At 29.2% G+C, this 25,562-nt stretch overlaps 4 protein-coding genes across 4 annotated transcripts; 3 read left to right on the top strand and 1 right to left on the bottom strand.

Annotated features, from left to right (window-relative positions):
* The first annotated feature begins 1,873 nt into the window (after positions 1 to 1,873).
* LOC113867947 (stress-induced protein KIN2-like) lies at positions 1,874 to 2,646 on the top strand. Its single transcript, XM_027503462.1, has 3 exons — positions 1,874 to 1,927; positions 2,011 to 2,079; positions 2,575 to 2,646. The coding sequence occupies exons 1-3, from the start codon at positions 1,874 to 1,876 to the stop codon at positions 2,644 to 2,646; spliced, it is 195 nt and encodes a 64-aa protein (XP_027359263.1).
* A 4,712-nt stretch (positions 2,647 to 7,358) lies between these two features.
* Positions 7,359 to 8,184, top strand: LOC113867661 (stress-induced protein KIN2-like). Its single transcript, XM_027503074.1, has 3 exons — positions 7,359 to 7,412; positions 7,496 to 7,564; positions 8,113 to 8,184. The coding sequence occupies exons 1-3, from the start codon at positions 7,359 to 7,361 to the stop codon at positions 8,182 to 8,184; spliced, it is 195 nt and encodes a 64-aa protein (XP_027358875.1).
* An 8,238-nt stretch (positions 8,185 to 16,422) lies between these two features.
* Positions 16,423 to 18,913, top strand: LOC113867659 (putative disease resistance protein RGA3). The gene is given in 7 exon segments (XM_027503071.1): positions 16,423 to 16,797; positions 16,800 to 16,923; positions 16,926 to 17,507; positions 17,510 to 18,042; positions 18,044 to 18,482; positions 18,485 to 18,837; positions 18,839 to 18,913. Coding segments are annotated over 7 exon segments (2,481 nt in total).
* Positions 18,914 to 20,603: 1,690 nt separating this feature from the next.
* LOC113867658 (receptor-like protein EIX2) lies at positions 20,604 to 23,634 on the bottom strand. The gene is made up of 3 exons (XM_027503070.1): positions 22,065 to 23,634; positions 21,055 to 21,995; positions 20,604 to 20,635 (listed from the first exon to the last, which is right to left on the bottom strand). The coding sequence occupies exons 1-2, from the start codon at positions 23,632 to 23,634 to the stop codon at positions 21,058 to 21,060; spliced, it is 2,508 nt and encodes an 835-aa protein (XP_027358871.1). The 3' UTR covers positions 20,604 to 20,635; positions 21,055 to 21,057.
* Positions 23,635 to 25,562: the final 1,928 nt, after the last annotated feature.

Below are 25,562 nucleotides of genomic sequence, written 5' to 3'. Positions count from 1 at the left end.
ATGAGAGAGAATTTGGAATTATTAATTCAGGCAACAAGTCATGGAGCTACTCTAAACTAATGACTCCTCCACTTATGCTAACATAGTATTTAATTACCGGAATTGTGTTAAACTCCATAGTATGGGTTAAAGATAAATAATTAATAACAATATTAAAATTGTTAATAAAAAATTATTTATTGTATGTTTATGATTTTAATATATTAAATATATACATATTTTTTTATAAAAAACTTTTCATTTATAATATTTAAACTCAACTTTAAGAATAAATTTAACAAAAGCATAGTATATATATATATATATATATATATATATTAATGTATTTTTTTAATGTACTAAAAATGTTAGTGATTAGTTATCAGTTGTCAATTTATTTTAAGACAAATGTATTGTTTAAATAAATATAATTTTCATCTCAGTCAATATATTCAAAACACTTAATTATATATTAATTATTATTATAAATTATTATATAAGTAAATATCCATATTCATAACTTATCATATTTTGTGTAACTTATAATTTTATATATGTTTTGTTTAAATCTTATTTAAAAAAATAAGATTCTCTAGTTATAGATTTAGGCCTATAAAAGTATTTTATTTGTATTGATGCGATGTAAAGTGAAATGAAATTGAGATTTTTTCTTTCTCTGTATATTATTTTCTCTATTTTCTTTCTTATTTTTTATAATTTTACATTTATTTTATAATAATTATGATGAAATTATAAATAAATACAACTATAAAATATTATATAAGAATATAATTAGAATACAAAGATATCATAAATATTTTTTATATTATCATTTAATAATTAATTAATTAATTATATTTTTAAATTTCTTTATAAATTTGTTAATGGTTCATGAGTTTTCCCTTCATCTATCAATTTAATTTTATAGGCAATTCACTATTAAAAATCTATTACAAAATACTAAAATATTACATTGATATTATAATTAATTATATGACAAATGAGACGTTGTGTAAAAAGAATGAAAGTCTTAAAATTTAAAATACCTTCAACGGTCTTTAGACTATCTTTTATCCATTAATTTAGTTCCTGACATTATTCATAATTAAAGCAGAGTGATAAAATGTTATTAAATGACATGAAAAAAGAAATTGTGTAAAACAAACATTCTAATTATTTTTTACATTGTCCAATATGGATTCTCCATCTCTTATCAAATTCTTCTTAGGAAATTGAATTCATTTCAAGAAATATTACTTTAAAAATTCGTTTCACCTAAATATTACTAATCCATTGGTATTATCTCTGTCCACTGCTCTCTTGGCAACCTTTCCCCTATGCAAGATTTCACGCCTAAGTTCACAAATAGAATGAGACATTGAAGTAGTTGCAATTTTAGTTGAGGTCTGTGAATGAAAGTCTAAATCAAATTAAATATGATGCTTATTGTAAAAATTTTGAAAGATTAAAAAAAAAAGGATGGTTTTCAAGTTGGTAAAGCTGAATTGATTTATTGAATTCTCTCAACAGTAACATAATTTCTACATGGTTCATTCATAATCTCCACACGTGTACTGCAACAAAGATTTCAGTCATAACATCAATCAAAATTGCTCTGTTATTAGAAAAAAAATAATAAGATCCCATCTAAGCTAATGTTAGCCACTTTCCAAGAATGGCATGACATGTGTCCTTGAAAACGGACGTGAAGGAGAAAACGTGAATCGAAATTGTGAAGCAAAACATGAGAAAAAACACCTTTTGAATGATGTAGTGTATCAAAGAACTATATAAGTTATGACAAAAAGTGAGAAATATGAATCAGAAAAACTAAAGCAACACTTCATTTTCACATCATTTGGTTTAATTCCAACAATTTAAGGGAGGAATAAAGATGGATTCCCAAAACATGAGCTACCAAGTAGGACAAGCCAAGGGCCAAGCTCAGGTCTTTGACATAACTTTCTCTTTGTTATGGTCTCTTCATTTGCTCAATTTTGATAACTCAATCAAGCTTTTGTGCCAATGCAGGAAAAGGCTAGCAACTTGATGGACAAGGCTAGCAATGCTGCTCAATCTGCACAAGACTCCATGCAAGAGGTTCTTACTTTTATTTCTCAATATTTCTCCTAATCAATTAATAATGTAATTACTAATCAAGACACAAGAAAACATGCATGTTCTGTGTCTGGTTTGCTTACAGTTAAAAAAACCAATTCTTATACTTTTTAACAAATTACACGTTATAATATCAATATTTGGTTAAAATTATTTTTAACACATTCCAAATATGTTCAATAATGGATCAAAATTTATTCTATCAAAATTAATTTTACTGTATTTTAAAAAATACGGGTTCACAATTTATTTTTACAATTACATTGTTTGAGCATAAAAGACAATATCTTAAATATGTGAAAATAATTACCTAGTAAAAAAATATTATATATATAAGGCATATAAAATTATACTCTAAAATCAAAAGAATAATTTTTTGTTATTTTATTTTTTAGAGAAAAAAATAATTTTCTATCTTTATAATCCTTAATAAATCAGAATCCCCAAAAGTAAAGATTATTTGTATGTCATGCATAGGCTGGGCAACAATTGAAGGCTAAAGCACAAGGAGCTGCTGATGCTGTAAAGAATGCAACGGGGAACAATTAGAGCAGCTAAATGGATCATTGTGCTAGATACTGCTTTCCATGAAATAAACTATGTTTTGCTAATTGATGTATTTTGCAGAAGCATATGTTTCATTTTATTTCAAGTGTAACCGTTTCAATATTCCATCGTAAGTTTAGCAAAACCAAATGCAATAATGAGTTGATTTAAATTTGAAACAAATATTCCAGATCATGTGATATGTGATGTATGTCCACATTTTTATAACTTTTCATTAGAACGAAATTAATTTAAAAAGTCAACTTAATAGTATGGTAAAATAAATTAACTCTACACAAATTTCACACATTGGAAATATTAATTTAATTAAAATTCACCTGATTATATTTTACCATATTATTTAGTATTTAAATATAATTAAATTGTTATTATTGGATTAAATATCTACAAATATTTAAATTATATAAAAATTTAAATATATGATATTCATGATGATATTATAATAACAAACGGTTAAAATAAAATTAGTAGCTGAGTTATGAACTCTTTTTTGAGGTCTTAAATTGGTCACCCTTGAACATTTTCATTACATCTGGATTGAAGGAAATTCTAAGGAAGCTCTAAACCTTGTTTTGAATGTTCAGTTCCATTTCCATCCCTTAGCTGTTCTTCTTTCTAGCATTAAATCTTTATTAAATCATATTAAATTTGTTGAATTTAGTCATGTTTATAGAGACGTTAATTAACAATGTACTTATTGGCTTGCTAAGCTTAAGGATAAGAGTTGTGCCCTCTTTATTTTTGTTCCTCTATCTAGATGCCTCTAGTATTTGGACTAGTAGGGGCTAGTTGTGTCTCACTTGGACTTTTAGCCCTCTTTATTAAAAAGAAAAAAATTTGTTTTTTTCAAAAATATAAATTTTAATTAACCAGTTTTTTTTTTTTTTTTTTACCAAAATGACATTGTATTATACAGTCAACAATAAAATAAAATCTAACAAGTTTGAGTTTATTGGTTCCCGTAAGTATCCATTTTAATCAAAACACAATCGCATTGTATACATAAAATTGAAAGAGAATTTGAATTTATTAATTCAGGTAACAAGTTCAAACCAAATTAACTAAATAAAAGAAGTTTCAGTTTCATTAATTTCATTCAGTTGAAACCCGAATATATAAATCCAATCTAAACCAAATTAACTTAATTAGTTTAGTTTGATCTTTTAAGTTTATTAAGCTAGTCTAAACTAATGGACTCTTCTACTTATGCTAACATATTATTATTTATCAAAATATTTTAATTTGTTAGAATTTAAAATGTCTTTATTGGTCTTTAGATTTAGATTGTCCTTCATTTATCAAATCAATTCTAGAAACAATTTATCATTAAGAAACTATGATAAAATAGTAAAATATTGTCAATGATTAATTATACTATAAAAATATATTGTGTAATAAAAGTGAAATTCTAAGAATTTAAAATGCCTTGAATGATCCTTAAAATGTCTTTTATTCATTAATCTAGTTATTGATATTATTCACATTTAGGGAATAGTGACAAAATGTTATTAAGTGACATGTAGAAAAAAATGTATAACACACATTCTAATTGTTACAGATCTCCAATCACCCAAACCCAATGCTTTTGTCATTGTTGAATATGGATCATCCATCTCCCTTATCAAATTCTTCTTGAAAAATTGAATTCATTTTAAGAAACATTACTTTAGAAAATTATTTTACCTCAATATCATTAATCCATTGGTATTATCTCTAGCCACTAATTACACTTTGCCAACCTTTCCTATGCGAAATTCCATTGTTAAAGGAAAAAAAAAAAAGATACTTTTCAAGTTGATAAAGTTGAATTGATTCATTGAATTCTCTCAACAATAAGTGATAAATGTATAAAATGGGTAACTTTAGATGATGACTTAAACACTTTTCATGTTAAATGTTTGGATTTTTTGGTTAAATTTTCCCTAAACTTGAATTTTTACAATTACTTGTATATTTGAGTAGAAGAATGCAAATATAAGTGTTTTGATTCCTTTTCGATATATTTTGTAGTTAGAATCAGAAGATAAATATCACTCAAAGTTGAAAAATTTTGAAAAATTAAGCAAAAGGCATAAAAAGCATGAAGTTGCAGAAAAGACAGTTTCTTGAGGTTTCTCATTGTAGCTAGATACTCTCACTACAGCTAGAATTCCTAATTTTAAAAGGGTAATTTTGTGCTCCTCTTGCTACAGTGAGACATTCCTCACTGTAGCGAGAGTTCCTTCTCTCGTTGTAGCGAGACTTATATCGCTGCAACGAGAGGCAAGCAGAATAACCTAATTTTGCCTCCATGTCTCGCTACAGTGAGGTGGTGTTACTGTAGCAAGAGAAACTTCATCCATAATGGTATAAAATGCAACTTTTGTGCAGCTGAAAGAGGTACTGCTCCATTTCATTATTTTAGAGAGTGAGAGCGGCGGAGGGCTGGAAGAAAGAGTAGAAATACTCAATTTTTGATGTTTTATACCATTTGTATCTTATTTTTTCTTACTATGGTTGCAATGAGTAGTTAAATCTCTAGTGGGATTGAATGTAAATCTTCAAACTTGATGTATGCTCAGTAATTTATATAAATATAGTTGTTTCTTCTTCATTTTCATTGATTTGGTGATTTCAATTCATGTTAATACTTGAATCTATCTAACTGATAGCTTTTTGAACTCAGATCTGAGTTATATTAGGAAAAGTATTACTCAGATCCAGATCTGATTGAGATTACTTGATAACTGGTTACTTTAGGAATACTGGATAGTTTTTAACTGCTTGAGGAATTAAGATTTAAGAAATTATCTTAGAAATGTATTTTCAAGGAATTGAAATATATGATTTTTTGTATTTTGCATCAAATTCATTAGAAATGATGGCTATGTTTGTCACTAAATTACTAAAATATAGAGAGAGATAGATGAAATTCAATTTCAGTTTCTCTAATTTGAATTCTACTACAATCTACATTATTATTATACATTATAATTATTACTCAAATTTTATAAAAATCATCAATCAATTTCATTGTATATAAGCTCAATCAATTTTATCTTAACAATTAATACAATTTGAATTGTTCTCCGAGGATGATATCCTGATACTAGTTATTATTTACAACATACTCAGTACACTTGCTGTGTTTTAAGGAAAAATCTCAATAATAATATAATTTGGGTTGTTCACAATGGTTAGAGGATGATTTATTTTTATTGGATTCTCACAATTGTTTGCAATTGTTGATTATTTCTTACCAATAAAATAGATGGACAATAGATACCCTAATAAACCCTTGAGAAATTTTAAAATATATGAGACTAAAATCTATAATCCTAACAATCTCACGGACTAACTTGATGGTTTACATTTTTTAAATGATGTCATTTTTATTAAGTAATTAATTATACATATTTTAAGGTGAATAATTAATTTTTATAATAATTAATTTAAATTTTATCTTTATATGTTTTAATTTATTGACAAAGTAAAAAAATTAAATTCATTTTATAATCAAAGATATTTTTACATATATATAGTTAGAATCCATCAATATCAAATATTAAACTTGGATATTTATATATCTTAATAATGTTTCATAAAATATAAGATTAACAAATTCAATTGTTAAATCATTTTATACTATTTTCATGATCACATATATTAAATTTTATACAATTTAAATATTGTAGATATATTATCTAAAATTTAATATTTACTTATATTTTACAAACAAAATATCCATTAAAATAAAATAAATTATAATGAAATACCTATCAATTTTGTTATCATATAAAATTTTATAAAACTGATTTCTTAAATAAAAAACTTTAAATAAATAATTGATTTGGTAAATTTCACAATCTATAGAAAGTTTTTATGAAGTAAATGTCTATTTGTCAGTATCAATAGATTTTAATTCTCTCTCTCTTTTATATATAATTAGTAAGTTTTTATTGAAATGTATAGCCTTTAATATTATTAATGCATTGAATTCAATAATATCAAGTGACTTTCAATAAAAACTTGTTATGTATAGGTTTTTATTGTATGGACTTAGACACACTTTAGCAAAATTATATTTTAGGTAAATAACCATATATTTTAAAAATTAAACAAACTATAAACAAACAAAAAAACTACAATTTCAACATTTTTAATCTAAGTGAAACTTGAGCTTTAATTTTTACTCATTTAAATAAATGACTCAGGTTAAAGTATTTTTTTCTTTTAGAAATCAAGGATCAATTTCAAATAATTAATCAATTTGCTTCATTTTCATTTACTTAATTTGACAGTAGCACTCATGCTTATATGATATACCTTGGATAGATTAATTAACGCTAAATAGTTCACTCATAATATGCTCACACGTACGTGTGTAGATTTTTGCAACGAATATTTCATGCATAAAATCAAATCAAAATTGCTCTATTATTAGAAGAAGAAAAAAATAAGATCTCATCTACACTAAGATTAACCATTTTCTAAGAATGGCATGACATGTGCCCTTGAAAACGCCTGTGAAGGAGAAAATGTGAATCGAAATTTGTGTAGCAAAACATGAGAAAAAACACGTGTTGAATGTTGTAGTGTATTGAGAAATTATATAAGTTGCAACAAAAGTGAGAAATATGCATCAGAAAAACTAAAGTAACACCTGATTTTCATAACATTTGGTTTGATTGCAAAAGTTTAACAGAAGAATAAAGATGGACTCCCAAAACATGAGCTACCAAGCAGGACAAGCCAAGGGCCAAGCTCAGGTCTATGACACAACTTTCTCTTTACTATGGTCTCTTCATTTGCTCAATTTTGATAGCTCAATCAAGTTTTTGTGCCAATGCAGGAAAAGGCTAGCAACTTGATGGACAAGGCCAGCAATGCTGCTCAATCTGCACAAGACTCCATGCAAGAGGTTTTTACTTTTATTTATTAACATTTATCCTAATTAATTAATAATGTGATTAGTAATCAAGACAAAGTGAAAACATGCATGTTCTGCGTATGTTTGGCTTACAATTAAAAAATCAATTCTTATACGTTTTAACAAATTACAGGTTATAATATCAATATTTGGTTAAAATTATTTTTAACATAGTCTAAATATGTTTAATAATGGTTCAAAATTTATTCTATCAAAATTAATTTTACTATATTTTAATAAATACGGGCCCACAATTTATTTTTACAATTATATTTGAACCTAAAAGACAATATCTTAAATATTTGAAAATAATTATTTAAAAAAAGACTTAATTGTTGTTGTTATATTATATTGTATTATATTAAATTATTATTTTATATATATATATATATATATATTATGCATATAAAATTATATTCTAAAATCAAAAGAACATTTTTTTATTTTATTTCTTTAGATAAAAAAACAATTTTCTATATTTATAATTTTTAATAAATTAGAACCACCAAAAGTAAAGGTTATTTGTTTGTCATGTATAGGCTGGACAACAATTGAAGGCTAAAGCACAAGGAGCTGCTGATGCTGTAAAGAATGCAACGGAAAACAATTAGAGCAGCTAAATGGATCATTGTGCTAGATACTGCTTTCCATGAAATAAATCATGTTTTGCTAATTGATGTATTTGCACAAACATGTGTTTCATTTTATTTTAAGTGTAACCATTTAGCAAAACCAAATACAATAATGATTTCATTAAAGTTTCAAATTTGAGTGTTGAAATACCCATTTCTTATTACTTATATTACTTATTAAATTATGTGGTCCAGATCATGTGAAATTTCATTGTATGTCAGACTTGGTAGAATGATATTTTTATAACATTTCATTAAAAGATAATTTTAATAACCTAACTATTGAACTTAATATTATTGTAAAATAAATTAACCCTACACAAATTTCACACGTTGTAAATATTAATTAATACCTCACCACCTGATTATATTTTACCATGTTATATACTATTTAAATATAACTAAATCTTATTATTGGACTAAAATAGACAGATATTTAAGTTTTGTAAAAATTTTAAATATATGATATTCATGATAATATTATGATAATAAATTGTTGAATCAATAATTTTTAAATAATCAATATTAATTTAAGTTGGGATCTTTTATCATATTTTAAATTTTAAAATTAAATTTTATTTAATATAATACAATATTTATCATTAAGAATTAAAATTTTTACTTTTTTAGTTTATAACATTTATTAAATTTTAAAATATTATATTTAACTATTAAAAAAATATTTAATTTAACAATATGCGACAGAAACAGGTTGTTCTATCTTCTAATTTAAAACATATATTTTTTTAAAGATCTTTGATTATGTGTGGTTGCAAAGCTTCTTTTCCTTCTTCTTTGATTGAAGGGGAATTTTTTTTTAGAAGTTAATAAAGGTAAATTGAGTTAGATTCTATTAGTGATAATCGTAACCGTTAAAGGATTAATATTCTTTATTGGATTCTCATGATTATTTATAATTTTTTAGCCATTATTTTTTAACGATGAATAAGGATAGAAATATGTTAGGTTAAGCTAGGCTTTGCATGAATATGTTAGATCTGTCTAATAATTTTGAAACCTAAACTTGACCTATTATCTGTCATAAACTTTTTATTAAGCTTAACTTTGCTTTTTTAAAAGTTTGATTTGGCCTATTAGCTTTTTTGATGACCTACTTCGAGACATTCAACAGGTCATTAAGTTTCTTTATAAATAGACTATTAATCTATCTAAACATATATGTCTTTTAAAAGTCATAAGGCTTATATCTAAATAAACTATTAAAAAATGATATAATAACAAGTGCGCAAGATTGTAAGAAGATAATGAATGAGACAAGATAAACTAGCGATAGACGTAATCGAGAAAGTATAATGTAAATCAGTATTATGTATATAAAACATCCAAAAAAACTTCAGGGCTCTCTCTCTTAAAGAGTATGTCTTAGATACATTCTTCAACTCTAACAAAAATTATTAAGATTTTTAATTTAAGATTTTATTATTTTAAAATATAATTGATTTAATATATTATTATATTATAATTTTTATATAAAATTATTTAATATATTATTATAAATTTTAAATAAGTTATTTTAATAGGCCTAATAGACTTTTTCTTGAATTCATGCTTGTCTTATTTAATTAATTAAGCTTTTAAAAAAGTTTAAATTAATCTTATTAATTACATAGGCTAAGCTTTAAAAAGACTAGGCCGTCTCTGTTGAATAACTTGACCTATTTCTATCTCTAATAATAAACGATGTCAAAGACTATATTGATGTACAATAAATAATCTAAGAGAACTGTGAAAGTATTTTAAAATATAATAAACTAAAATGTTTAACTCTAACAATCTCAAGAACCAATTTAAGAGTTAACATCTATTGATATTAAGTATTAAACTTGACCATTTATGTATCTTAATAACATTCCATAAAATGAAAAATTAATTAATCTAATTGTTAATTTATTTTATATTAATTTTATGATTATGTATATCAAATTTTATATAATTTAAATATTTATAAATATGTTATCCAAAATTTAATATTTATTTATATTTTAAAAACATAAAAATTATTAAAATAAAATAATACAATAAAATATCTATAAATTTTATTTTTATATGAACTTTTATGAAGTTGAATTATTTGATAAGAATTTTTAAACAAACGGTTAAACTAGTAAATTTCATATTATGTTAAAAAATTTAAAATATAAATATCAAAATATGATAATTGGAATCAACAAACTCTTAGTCTTTCTCTATCATATTTTAAATATATATATATATATATATGTATATATATATATATATATATATATAAAGTGTATCCAATAATAAATGATAAAAAATTAATAATAAATATATTTTAAAATTTTTGAATAAATTAGACACATATTTGAATAAATTATATTCTAAATAAATGATTATAATTTTTTTAAAACTAAACAAATTGGAAACAAAATAATAAACCAAACTAAAATTTCAAAAAATTTAATCTAATGAAGGTTAAGATTTAATTTTTACACATTTAAATAAATGACTCACGTTAAGGTTTTTTTTTTTTTTTTTACAAACCTTCGATTTTAAATAAAGTTTGCCCCATTTTCATCTCTAATTACTACCATTTTTTACTGTTAATGACGGTAGCATTCATGCTTATATGATATAACTTAGATAGTTAAGGTTCACTTATAATATCCAATACACACGTGTGAACACTTTTGCAACAAATATTTCAGCCATAACATCAAATCAAAATTGTCCTATTATTACAAAAAAAGATAAGATCCCATCTAATCTAAGGTTAGCAACTTTCCAAGAATGGCATGACACGTGTCCTTGAAAACGCTTGTGAAGGAGCAAACTGTGAATTGGAATTGGTGTAAGAAAACATGAGAAAAATCACGTGTTGAATGCTACACTGCATTAAAAAATTATATAAGTTACAATACGAAGTAAGAAATATGCATCAGATAAACTTAACACGGTTTTCAAAACACTTGAAATAAAATGAAAGATATGTTTATGAAAAATACCAATTAGCATAACATGATCTAGGAGTGTAGGAACCGTGCAAATACCAGCATCTTTAAGCTTTTTAACATTTGTTGAGGCTATACCGATGCCTGACATTGTGTTTAAGCATTACGGTATCAACAGAAAACACAAGGGGATTTTTGCCCTAAAATAATGATGGGTGTGAATTGAAATGCGAAAAAGGTATATAAAGGGAATAAAACTAAATGGGGTGAGAAGTGATGGATGGCAGAGGGAAGAACGAAGCAGGCGTTGTACCAAACATGCCCTCCAAGAATAAGAGAGAGAAAGGAGGCAATTTCTTTTTTTTTTTTTTAGGTCTAATTTTTGTTTTCTTTTGTCAGCTTATGGGTTCTATTAGGAAGAGGCAAAGCATAGAGAAAGAAAGAGGCTAATCTATTCTTTGATTGGCCCAATTCACATATGGATGACCTTCCTTTGTATATTTACTGTTTTGGAAAGATAATGAAAGACACCTCTTAATAAATACTACTTTATTAGGTGTAGAAAACACTATAAAGAAAATGATAGGATAAAAAAGTCTAACATCTTATGAAGTTTATACCTTGATAGTGTAAAAAAGAGTATAAGTATCCTTAAAATAATACTTTTTTCGTCTCATTTAAATGTTAGTCAGTACTAAAACATCTTAGATAAATAATAATAATAAAATATAAGCTTACTAAAACATCAAGTATCAAGTATCTTTGCTATTTTTCATCACTAAATACAATGTATATCACTATTTTAATAACTAGTCATTTTAGTGTTGTTATGAATTACAAATAGTAATATGTTAGTCGTAATTGCAACAATGTAATATGAAGCATCAATAATTAATATTAAAGATATTAAAATTAAAATCTTTACTCAACTCATTAATGAAATAGGTTTGGCTAAACTTACAATGGAATTAAAATAATTACACTTGTAATAATAATAAGTCAATGAGAAAAACATGGATTATTTCATAGGAAACTTTTTAACACCATCATTCGTTTAGCTACTAATTGTTCATCCCTGTTGCGTTCTTCACGGCATCAACTGCTCCTTGTGTTTTAGCCTTCATTTGTTGCACGGCCTATACATAACAAAATATAAGCTTAGCTTTTTAGGGTTAAAGAATATAAAAAATATTTTCAATTGGGTGTATTTTAAATGCATAAACACAAAATATAAAAAGGAAATGAAAAATAAAGATAATTATATATGCTATTATTAAAAAAAAATATGTTCAACTAATGTAACTGTAAAAATAAATTAAGGATCCATTTATCTTAAAATTAAATAAAATAGACTTTAATATAATAAATTGTGAACGGTTAAATGTAATTGAAATATGTCATTAACTTTAACCGTACATTTTTATGAAAATGTATACTTTTCATTGAAAGTAAGAGAATTGAATTTTCAACTTATTTGAAAGTGTTTATATATCATCCAACAATTTCATATACATATATAGCAACATTTTATTGAAAATAAATTTTATTAAACCAACTATTGATGATTAAACTAGATATTTATACTATTTAATAACATTTAAAAAAATATAAGATTAATACAACTGTATTTAAAGTTTCTTATCAAGTAGATTAATTTTTAAAAATAAAATTATTTGTTATTTCACTGCATTATTTTATTTTATCAAATAATACGTACATTTAGAGTTCAAGCAATGAACTTTCTGAAAAGTTAAATTAAACAATTGGACAATTGAATTAAGAAGATTAATTTTTCATAAAACCCTAAACCCTAAAGCCTACCTGAGTTGGTTGTTAACAAAATAATGAGAAAGAAGAATGAGTAAAGCTCCTCCCTCCCCCCCTCTCCTCCCAAACCAAAAATAAAACGAACCTGGGAAAATTAAGGATACTTGGAATGACTATACTGTCATGCACCCAAAGTAAAATCCCAAATATTGATGATAATTCTCATTGTCGAGTACTTTTATCAGTTTGTGGACTCTCACTCGTACTCTCCACCTTGGAACATTTTAAAAGTATTTGTTTCTCAAAACTTAAGTTTACCGGTAAAGTCCATATTCTGCCATGTTGTGTGATGAACAAGCTCTTAATGTAAATGTAGTGACCTTGCCAATGGCATCTCCATCATGTTTAGGATTCATTTCAGAATAAATATTTTAATTAATATACAACACAGATGAATATTTGTCAATTATATTTTCGCCATTCTCTTCTGCTTTCCATGTGATGCTGTGTGCCAATCTCTTTGTAACTTGTGATTCTGCAGCTGCATTGCGAGTACTGTCATACTTGCCACTACCTTACTCTACTTTAAGCTCACTCTGGGTGATTCCAACTCCACTCAGGGATGCTGTCTATGATTATGTGGCAAAACAAAGATATGAATGGTTTGGTAAGGCTGAAGAATGTTTGGTTTTGAAAGAGAAAGAGCTACTCAAGCGTTTCATATATAGGGAAGAAATTTTGAGTCAACGTCAAGATTTTCGTAGTTTTTTAGCTGCTACCTAGTAGCAGTAATTTTCACTTACAGTTCAGCTTCTTCATTTCTGTTATCTTGCTCTTCTACAGCGCTACATTGTAGATATGTCATTCCTCATAACTGCCGTTTTTTAGATCAAATTGATACAAATGATGTTCTCCATCAAATTACAATTTTTTCAGTATATTTTGGAATGCCATTCTTGTGAATTACATAAATGGCAATATGGAGTGTAGATATGTTATTCTTCATAACTGCAGCTTTTTAGATGATGTGTCACAAATTGATACAAATGATGTTATTCATATAACACATTTTAATGGTTCATTTTACACCTTTTGCTTCAGGGAGGAAAAAGGAGAGAGAATGTTGTAACTTGTACCGCACCAAAAGGGTCATAGTTGTAGAATTTGATGTTTGTAGTATGAACAGCATTACTCTCTATTTTATCCAAATGCAAAATTGCAGCGAAAGCAATCTGCATCAAGAACAAGACGCTTTTTTGAAGGAGTTATGGTGTCAAACTAAATGATGCACCGGGTAAGTTTGATCCTTCATTTCACGTATTTTCAACCAACATTATAAGCCGTTATTTTACGTGTTGTTTCATATAAAATATGGAAAAAGTAATTGAAATATAGTTTTCATTATTACAAAAAATAACTTATAACATTTTTAATAATTGATATACAAAGATTAAGCAAATATGGATAGGAGAGATCGGAGAAGAAATAAACTGTTACAAATCTATTTCTATTTACAACATATAAAAATTAGAACGTGGGCTATAATATTGACATATCTGCTCAATGAACATGCCTAATCACATGAACATTTTGATTCCCTTGTTATATTTTGGTTAAATCCTTCATTCATCTTCTTCCACTTCAACCTATTGTCTATTTGGTTTCTTCAATCATAATAAACTGTCAACATAATTCTACATAAGATAGCAGAATTTGGGGAATAAGTTACTTTATTCCAAAGGAAAACAGAAAGTCCATTGTGAGCGACCAAATTATTTAAGATAGCTGAATTTTGGGAGCAGAAGAACACAAAGCAAGAAACTCAAAGTGATGCTAACTCCTATAACTTCAAAAGACTCTATACAAGACATCTATCTCCTATTCTATATTATCATATATTAGAGTGTGTTAAATTTATCAATTTTTTAATATTTTTAATTTATTAAGTTTTTTTCTCAATAATGTTAAATAATTCATCAAATTTCAAGTTAGTAAACTAATCTACCATAGTATATGAGCACCATTTCAGCAAGGTAAATAAATAAAATCCAGGAGAAAAATGTATAAATTATTATATTTCATCTCATGATATTTTCTTAACAAGGTGCAATGGCATGCTATTGCACGTTGGGAACATTTGCATTGTAAAAGTCCAACCGAGCAAAAAAGCTGCCATAACTAGCAATAGAAATCTTAAACAAGACAGCAATTGTAGAAGTCAGAGTTTACTTGGAACATGCATTTCTATACATCGCAAAATTTGTTTCCAACGCAAAACTACGTGCAGTTCACGAATGATCGTACTAAACACCAACTATAATCAAAATCAAATATTTCTCACCAGAGTTTCAGTGACACTCAAATATTAATTATTGAAGAATTGAAGTATTGAAGTATATCCTTAAAATGAACATAAATTTTAAGATACTATATTGTTATTATTTTATTTCTTTATTTTGTTACATCTCATCAAATAATATTTTTTCTTAATATTATAAATGAATTGGAATGGGAATTATTAAGAAAATAAGAAACATAAATATTAGTTTTAGTGTTTCTCTTTCTGTTCGCTCAACTTGCTTGATTGTTACAAGAAAATAAAATTCTTAGCAGATCATGAAAAGACTTGATAACAAAAACAAAAGTACTAAAATTGACTACTGGGGTACCATCACTACAAAGTGTCGAGACTTTAAGAATAAAGGAGCTAAATAAGGAATATCACAGAAATATTAATCGAGAATAAGGAGGATAAGTAAGGAATAATATAACAATAGTTGTGTCTTTTTCTTCTTTTTTACAGTATTGTTGAGACCCTAATTTGAGTGACTTCTGTGCAAGTTATTTTTTTTCCTCTGTTTCTTTGTACACCTAAATTATGCAAGACTTTATAATCTTGTTTATTTCTCTTTTTTATATTGATATTTTCTTTTACATGCCAAACATAGTATTATTATTTTATATTGTAATGAAACATTGATTTATACCCTTTTATATGTTTAAAATTATGTCCTATATAAATATGTGCAATGCAAGGGTTGATTGAATTAAAAATTATAAGATTATGTTTCTGGGATGGTTGGAATATATGGAGTGATTTAAATTAAGGAACTGATTATTAGTATTAAATTATTGAAATATTAATTTACTTCAGCAAACCTCCAATGATTCATTGGTTCATTGTTGACTTCTCATTTCCAAGTCTAAGTATGTTTTTATTATTTGTTAGGATTCATACACATTCAAATAATATCGATATTTATTATTTTTTCTATTTATACGTGTAGACCTCCACAGAACATTTTTCTTTCACTCTAAGCTCCGAAGGCGTGTATGGGTCCCTGCAAGCAGCTGTACACGACAATTCTAACATTTATACCAGGCAACTTTTTGACTTGAGAAGTCTATGCAAATTACTAAACGTCTACTTTCCTTGCTAATAATCTTGTTACTCTATTCTACTAACACTGCATTTGTAACCGTGAAGCCTCTGTTGCTTGATACCACTAGAAGGAGGAGGATGGCTGAGGCTGTCCTCGACATTGTGCTTGAGAATATCAGCTCTCTCATTCAGAAAAAACTGGGACTCTTTCTGGGTTTCCAACAAGACTTGGAAAGGCTTGCCAGCTTGCTCTCTACCATCAAGGCTACACTTGAAGACGCTGAGGAGAAACAATACTCAAATAGAGCCATCAAAGATTGGCTGCGGAAGCTAAAAGATGCAGCTTATGTGCTTGATGACATCTTGGACGAGTGTGCCACTGAAGCATTGCAGTTGGAGTATCATGGAGTCACGTGTGGACTATTAGACACGGTACAAACCTCTTGCTTATCCTCATTTCATCCCAAGCATGTTGTTTCCCGTTACACGATTGCTAAGAAAATGAAGAGAATAAGAGAGAAAGATTAGATGAAATTGCCGAAGAAAGGACTAAGTTTCATTTGACTGAGATGGTTCGAGAGAGAAAAACTGAAGTCATTGATTGGCGTCAAACAACCTCAATTATTTCTCAACCTCAAGTTTTGGAAGAGAAGAAGATAAGGATAAAATTGTAGACTTTTTGGTTGTCCATGCTTCTCATTTTCAGGATTTATCTGTCTACCCAATTGTGGGTCTTGGTGGACTTGGAAAAACGACACTTGCTCAACTCATTTTCAATCATGAGAGGGTGGTCAACCACTTTGAGCTGAGAATTTGGGTATGTGTTTCTGAAGATTTCAGCTTGAAGAGAATGACAAAAGCTATCATAGAAGCAGCATCTGGGCATGCCTGTGAGGATTTGGATCTAGAGCCGTTGCAGAAAAGACTTCAAGATCTGCTTCAAAGGAAAAGATATTTGCTTGTTTTGGACGATGTGTGGGATGATGATCAAGAAAATTGGCATAGGTTGAAATCGGTATTGGCTTGTGGAGCAAAGGGTGCTTCAATTCTTGTCACTTCTCGTCTTCAAATGGTTGCATCAATTATGGGAACAACATCTCCTCATGATTTATCAAAGCTATCTGACAATGACTGTTGGGAGTTGTTTAAACAACGAGCTTTTGAACCGAATGCAGCAGAAAGGGCAGAGCTGCTTGTGATAGAGAAGGAGATAGTAAATAAGTGTGGGGATTGCCTCTTGCAGCAATTGCACTTGGAAGTCTTTTGCGTTTCAAAAAAGAGGAAAAAGAATGGCTCTATGTCAAGGAAAGCAAGCTATGGAATATACAGGATGGGAATTTGGTCATGCCTGCATTGCGATTAAGTTACTTGAACTTGCCTGTAAAATTAAGACAATGTTTTGCCTTCTGCGCAATATTTCCCAAAGATGAAATAATAAGCAAGCAACATCTAATTGAACTTTGGACGGCTAATGGATTCATTTCCTCTAATGAAATCTTGGACGCTGAAGATGTTGGTGATGAAGCATGGAATGAATTATACTGGAGATCCTTTTTTCAAGATATTCAGAGAGATCAATTTGGCAAAGTTACAAGTTTCAAGATGCATGATCTTGTTCATGATCTTGCTCAATCTATTTCGGAAGAGGTTTGTTGCATTAATGACGACAACGGTATAACTACTCAGGTTGAAAGAATCCGACATCTCTTAATTTACAGGCTAAAGTTATCTGATGAGGCCAAGTCAATTCAGTTGAACCAATTTTAAGTCTTTGAAAACCTATACAATGCCGAAGTACTATTATGATTACCAGCTTCCAGTTGACATATTAAAATGTTATTCTTTGAGGGTGCTTCAGAGGGAGGGACTAAACAGTTTGCTGCCTAAAATTGGTCAACTAAAATATCTAAGATACTTGAATATTTCTCATGGTGATTTTAGAACTCTTCCAGAATCCCTATGTGAATTGTTGAATATGGAAATTTTGAAATTAGACTATTGCAGTGATCTTCAAAGGTTGCCGATTAATTTGGCACGCTTAAGAGCTCTACAACATCTATCTTTGAGGTTTTGCCACAGACTGTCAATCTTGGCACGTCAGATGGGGATGATGACTTCCCTAAGGACATTAAGCATGTATATCATTGGCAACAATAGAGGGTTCCTTTTGACAGAACTGGGTCGACTAAACCTTAAAGGAGCATCAAGCACTTGGAGAGGGTCAAAAGAGTTGGGGATGCTCAAGAAGCCAATATGTCAACTAAGCACCTAAATTCATTGTGGTTGTCATGGGACAGAAATGAAGAGTCTGAATTACAAGAAAATGATGAGCAGATTCTTGAAGTGTTTCAACCTCGTACCCAACAACTTCAGACTTTGGGTGTGGAAGGATATAAAGGTTCCCGTTTTCCACGATGGATGTCTAGTCCTTCTCTCACACATTTAAATCGTTTAGAGTTGGAGGATTGCAATGATTGTTTACAACTTCCGCAACTGGGGAAACTACCCTCTCTAAAGAGTCTATATGTATGTAAAATGATTCATATAATACAATCTATACGAAGAGTCCTACGATGGTGGAGCAGTTTTCATGGCTCTAGAATTTCTGTTACTTCACTTCCATTCTTAACATCCTAGATCTAGATAAGTAATAATAATATCAGTTCATTTTGTCTTTCTTATCCACACAGTTATCTTTTGTTTTCATGATAAAAAATCTAATTTTATATATTTATTTATCTGGGATTGGAAAGATTTATATTTTTCCTCCTGTCAAACGTGGACATAGAAAGCCAAAAGAATTCCCATATATTTATGGATAAACAAATAATGATTTCACATGTGAAACCAAGAAAATAGTCCTATAAAGAACCGGCTGCATGTTTGTAAAATGTAAACAATATTAAAAATATTAAAAGATCGATCAAGCTCATTTAACCTCTAACTGACAACTAAGAATATTAAAAATATTCTTAAAGCATAATAACAACCATAACATAAATACACACAATACCCTATGACAGTAACTAAGCATATGGTCCGATATGTTCCATGATTAGACCTGTCAGCAACGAAACAGCATGTTCTTTGCAAACTTCCTCTTTGTTAGCATTTGCTTCATTTAGTTTTGAGTTTTGCCACTTCCTACACCCTTTCCTTCTTCTTGAATGGAAAACATTTAAGCAATTTGTAAGTTATGAGCATTTTGATTTTTTGCTTCAACAGTCTCATCCTTGTTCTAATTTGTTGGTGTAGCAAGCAGCTGCTAAACAGAGTAACCTAGTGGGATCAAGGGAGCATAAATATACATAGAATTACTATCAAGGGAGCATAAATATACATAGAATTACCCTGTCACGTGGAGAGGCTATTTCCAATATTTGAACCTTTGACCTCCTAGTCACAATGTAGCCATCTCACAATTGCACTAAAGCGAGTCGGGTTACTCAAGACTTAATTTTGCAAATAAATTTCAAATGGGTGAAGAAACAATGGAGACTTATGGTTGTGCTTACTTACAATATAGCATTATAGCAAAAACCATAAAACTATGGCATGCCATGCTGGAAACAAATCAAAATTATCCCAGAATTTCACATCAAATGTTTATTTAGTCAGGTAGGGTTATGATTCCTATGTCATATATCTTGTAAAATATATTATTCATGCTGAACACGTAATATCATATTAAAGATATAAACAAATAATATAATCAATCTCCTTTGGCAGTACTTTAATTATATGAAAATTATTTTTTATCGCTTTATTTGTTTATTACATATCGACTGTATCTATTCTCCTAAAATACTTTTACCTGAGATAGACATAACTAATTACTCTGTTATCGCTAAAAGAATAACACCATTCTTATCTCTTTTTTTTCCCTTAATTGCATTTCACGCTTTGTGCAGTTAAATTACGCATAATGAATACATAGTTCAGTTGATGCAGGTTATTCTAACTTAAATAAGTGTCTAGCAACGTCTAAAACACAAAAGAGGACTTTTTTCACCTAAAATTATTCTTTCTAGCATGACTCAGATTAGTTAGATGCCCGATGATGGTATTTGGATACTGGTAGCATTATACGAAAAGAAATCATGCACAATCTCCTCAACTTTAGCTAATACTCTGCATTTAGCTAAACATGAAAAACTCGTGCAATATACTCAATAATGAAACACAAATTACAAACATATAGGCTAATCTTTTTACTTTTTATCAAAAAGGCAATTTCAAAAAGATCAACAAACACAAAGGACAACAAAGGGAAGTGGAGGAACATCCATCTAACTTGCAAGAACCAGGCACCATTATTACTCTCTCTGGGAACCTAAGATAATCTGAAATCCTGAGATTTATTGCTTAGCTCTAATAGTTTCTCAACGACCAAGCAGTAGATTTCAACAAAGTGCTTCCTTCTGCAAATAGTAATCATACCTGAGCGTCACTTTCCATTCTGCATGCAGGCTAATATTGAAAATTTGAGTAATTTACTTATTAATAAAAAAAATATAGACGATGACTCAAGAGAACAAAAAAATCAGCACAAAATCACTCAGAAGTGATGCATCTGCCAAACGAAACAATTGTCTCTACCAAATTAATCAAAGCTTACTACAAATCACTTTCTGAGATGGAGCTTCACATACAAAAAATTGAAGAAGAAAAGACATCATATCCACCAGCATTGTTGTGTGTTTAGACAAAGTTGCACTGTAAATCATAATTGACATGAGTGCACCAGAGGCAACGAATCAAATGCTTTACCTTTTAGTCTTGAACTTGAAATCTCCTTTTCATTCGAGCCATAAAGACAACGAGTGTCACATATATCCAGTCATTCATGTTGTTGAAGAACTGAAAATATGCATGTCTCCATGAACTTTTTATAATTAAAGTTCCACAAACACCCCAGAATCCAACAAAAAATCCAAACCCCAAGGTGACGTAAAAACCAATGGTTATGAGTTCATTTTCGTCTCCATCTTCTTCAACATTATTTGTATCTACGCTTCCATTTGGCGAAACAGCATCCCCTGGGCAATGATTTGGGAGTGGTGGACCACAAAGCCCAGTATTTCCTTTATATACAGAGGCATCAAAGGTTTGTAACTGAGTGCTTTGTGGAATTTTACCTGACAAGTTGTTGAAAGACAAGTCCATGTAACTGAGAAAAGTCAAATTTGAAAAGCTTGCTGGCATTCTTCCATAAAGATGGTTTCTTGACAAGTCAAGTGATTCCAACCATTGCATATGACCAATGTTGTCGGGAATGAATCCTGTAAGATTATTTCTTGAGAGATTCAAGACAGCTAATGCCGCAAGTGTTGTTATACTTTTTGGTATCTCTCCTGTTAATTGGTTGCAAGAAAGATCAATGATTGTCATATGTTTTAGATTTTCCTTGAATTCTCTGTTTTGTCCTTTCCATTCCAACATTGCTTTGTCAATGAATCTGGAATTATCTGGCCCATCAGGGAGTACTCCATATACCAAGGTTGGTCCTGAAAACGACGTATTTGACAAAACAATTATGCGACTGAGACATTGTGGAATTTTCCCCGTAATATTATTGTTAGAGAGATCCAACACTCGAAGAGATAAAAGATTACAGAGGCTTGTAGGTATGCTTCCATTGAATTTATTTGCCTCTAAACTCAACACGTTCAATTGGCTCAAGTTATGGCCTATCCATGCCGGTAATGATCCTTGGAGATTGTTATTCCCAAAATCAATAAATTGTAATTGGCTGCAGGAGGACAAGGATGGAATTTCACCAGAGAAGTTGTTGCTATTTAAATTAATAGACCCAATATTTTGTAAAGTGGCAAATGACTTGGGTATCCTCCCTGATAAATTATTTTGTGCCAGATTTAGATGACCTAAAAATTGAAATCTCCCCCAACAATCTGGAAGTGTCCCCGCTAGTAAGTTACTAGACAAGTCGAGAACAATTAACGCCTCTGATGACGTTGCACAAAAAGAAGTAATGGACCCTGAAAACCTATTATTCGAGAGAAACAGAGCATCTAGTTCTGGGAATGGAGGCAATGGACCCGACAAATCGTTGAAACTTAAATCCCATACATTATGGTAGGTTTGTTTTTTCCTTGGTAACGACAGTGGCAATGCTCCACTAATTTTGTTATGTGAAACATTCAAGTGTGAAATACCTGAAGACAGGTTCCCAAACCAATTAGGAAATGAATCTGAAATACCACTGTTAGAGATATCCAAGTTACCGAGTTCTATTTGGTTTCTGAGCCATGTTGGAAATTTAGGACCCAAAATGCATGATGCTGCAGAAAATGAATAGAGTTGGAACGGTGGAACCCAATTTGAATTAAAATTGAATGTAAGTGCATTCCCAGCTATATTCAAGTATCTCAATTGAGACAGGTTTGATAGATATGATTCATTAACGACACCGTTCAACTGATTTCTGGAAAGATCCAGCGTTTCTAATGAGGCAATTTTACTGATCTCTAACAACAGTTGTGATCCACTTAATTGGTTATCTGCGATGAAAAGTTCTGATAGATTTGACAGATGCACATCACGAATGACATCCACATCATTGAACTCGTTCGAAGAGAGATCCAATGTCCTTAGACTAGAAAGTTGCCAAACAGTAGCAGGAAGTGTCCCATTCAACTGATTATCGGAAAGATACAATTTCTCTAACGAGGCAAGTTTACTAATCTCGAATAATTGTTGTGATCCACTCAATTGGTTATCTGCAATGTCAAGTTCTGATAAGTTTGACAAATGCCCCTCACGAATGATATCTACACCAGTCAAGTTGTTTGAATAGAGCACCAACATCCGAAGAGTAGAAAGTTGCCAAATAGTAGAAGGAAGGGTCCCATTCAAATGATTATGGGAAAGATCAAGAGTTTGCAAGTTGGAAAGGTTCCCCAGAGTTGGAGGAATGCCACCAACCAGATTATTCCCCGCAAGATTCAAGACTATCAATTGAGCAAGTGAGCCGATGCACTTTGGGATCACTTCTTCTATTTCATTACCACTGAGATCAAAGAAAGTAAGATGTTTCAGTTCACATATTGAAGAATCCATCTTACCTCTGAGCGAGCAATCACGGAGATACAATTCGGTTACACTAGCAGTTAAATTATCGCATGAAATTCCGTCCCACTCGCAGCAATCTTCACCTTTCCATGAGTCAAGAGAGTTGAATTCATCAATGAAACCGTCTTTCAATTTAAGAAGAGCTTGCCTGTCCGTCTCAGCACACTTATTTGCATGGGAACTTCCAACGTAGAAACAAATGCAGAGAAAGATGACCAGAGAAAAGAGAGAGAGATTGCTGCTAAGCATGGTGATCATCTCAAACTCTCTGGGAATGTTTTTGGATATTGAAACTGAGGAATGTGTAAGAAATGTGCCTAGTCAATTATGAACTCAACCATGTTAGGTCCATAATTTATAGACAACAATTAAAACGTTAAATTTGGGACATTCTATGACATAATTTTCCATAAAACAGATTTTGGACACCAAAAGCATTTCTTTATATATTTAGTTTATTATTATTGTAGCGTGTGTCCCATGACATGCGTTTCCAGGAGGATTCTTTGGTTATTTAGTTATTAAAAAAATGTGTTATTTATTTTTAATATTTAGAAAAAAATAAATATCTATTAATAATAAACAGGAATCAAATAAATACTATTTAGTGTTAATACAATAATGTTCATAATAATATTTTTTACATTCACACCGTGTAAGTTTTGTAAGACCAAGAAAAAAAAAACATTTTAAACATAAAAAGCAATAATGTAAAAACAAACTTATGTATTCTACCTATAACCTATTGCAAATGATAAGAAATAAATAATTATGTTTCAGTCACAATTTTCCCTAAATTAATCAAATATTGGAAAAAAAATTATTCTGTCCACAGGTGAAAACTGGTCTTGGATGGAAGAGGCCAGCATGAAATAGTTACTATCCTTGACTTTTGTTAATAGACATTGCAAAACACAAACGTATAGGAAATTGCCTCTGTCGATGTTGGCAATTGACTTGGAGTTACTGTACATAACACATTGCAAGACTTGTATGCAACAAACCAATTTGTGATGTACATTAATTCAAAGTCAACTAAACTCGAGTCCATGTCAGCTAAACCTATAAAAGGGGCAAGACTTGTATGCAACATGATAAGTCTGGTGAATAAAAAGTCTTCCCAATGTCACTTTGTAGTAACGTACTTAAGTTTTTAGCGGCACATGTACGTACTACAATTACACAAGTGATACCACATGAATTTTTGCCCCATTTTAAATGATTTAGTAAATATTTACATCGTAAATCTACCTTTAGCAATTCATATACTTGAGACAGAATTAAGGCATATATATATATGGTAGAATTTGCATGGTTACTTGTAAATAAAGATCGACAATAATCGTTAAAAAAATACGAACTTGCACCCATAGAATTTAATGTCACTATCTAGAAAAAAAAAAATAACACTTGAATAATTTTTATGATGTATGTACATAATGATCCATTTTGAGAACCCCAAAAGATAAGGCATGTCCCATCCTCGACACATAAATAGCTTAGCTTCAATAATAATTTCATTCCAAAAATAAGAAAAATAGGAAAATATGTAACTTGATGAGAAAAATATATTCTTAGATTTAAAAAAAAAAATTCATTATAAATTAATTACTGTATATCACGGTAAACCATTGATGGTTATCCCCTGGGAATAGATGTCTCATAAACAATCAATATGTTAACTGAACTTATGTGAAGGGCAAGACTTTGAGCAAATAAGCAATGTGTGGAGCACAACAGCTCCAAGTCAACTAAACTTGAATGTGGGGAGGTGGGGTGGAAGACTCCTATGCAATAAGGTACTGTGTGATGTACCATTTTATATCTTTCTTTTTATCTATCATAAAGATTAAAATGCATTTCAGGTTCAAATTTCAATAAAATTGATAGTTCATAATGAAATAGTTTAGATTAATCAGAATTACCGGTACAATATAATAAGAGTGAAAAAAAAAAGGGAAAACCAATATAAGAAGTCGTGGAAGATCAGGTAATTGAATCAATATTCAATATGAATTTTTCACATTTTCTAAATGCATGCAGATCAATCAAGATTGGTAAATAACAAGGATTCAACAAACTTGAGACTGAGAACATGGTAAATGTTTATCCTGTAAAGTAAAATTTGTACATTTTGATTTTGTTCAATATTACACTCTTAATAACAAATTCGCATATTTATCAAG

This window comes from Abrus precatorius, unplaced genomic scaffold (genome assembly GCF_003935025.1).
Source record: "Abrus precatorius isolate BTA unplaced genomic scaffold, Abrus_2018 Scaffold5, whole genome shotgun sequence".
Classification (NCBI taxonomy): Eukaryota; Viridiplantae; Streptophyta; class Magnoliopsida; order Fabales; family Fabaceae; genus Abrus; species Abrus precatorius.
Note: the sequence above shows the minus strand (reverse complement) of the source record. Positions and strands in the feature narration are given on the sequence as shown.

Excerpts from the sequence above, each read along its gene's own strand:
- LOC113867661 (XM_027503074.1), top strand. The coding sequence starts at position 7,359 with ATGGACTCCCAAAACATGAGCTACCAAGCAGGACAAGCCAAGGGCCAA. Across the intron at positions 7,413-7,495 it reads AAGCCAAGGGCCAAGCTCAG|GAAAAGGCTAGCAACTTGAT; the intron begins GTCTATGACACA and ends GTGCCAATGCAG. Across the intron at positions 7,565-8,112 it reads CACAAGACTCCATGCAAGAG|GCTGGACAACAATTGAAGGC; the intron begins GTTTTTACTTTT and ends TGTCATGTATAG.
- LOC113867947 (XM_027503462.1), top strand. The coding sequence starts at position 1,874 with ATGGATTCCCAAAACATGAGCTACCAAGTAGGACAAGCCAAGGGCCAA. Across the intron at positions 1,928-2,010 it reads AAGCCAAGGGCCAAGCTCAG|GAAAAGGCTAGCAACTTGAT; the intron begins GTCTTTGACATA and ends GTGCCAATGCAG. Across the intron at positions 2,080-2,574 it reads CACAAGACTCCATGCAAGAG|GCTGGGCAACAATTGAAGGC; the intron begins GTTCTTACTTTT and ends TGTCATGCATAG.
- LOC113867658 (XM_027503070.1), bottom strand. The coding sequence starts at position 23,634 with ATGATCACCATGCTTAGCAGCAATCTCTCTCTCTTTTCTCTGGTCATC. Across the intron at positions 21,996-22,064 it reads AAATAGCAACAACTTCTCTG|GATCATTACCGGCATGGATA; the intron begins GTGAAATTCCAT and ends ACAATCTCCAAG.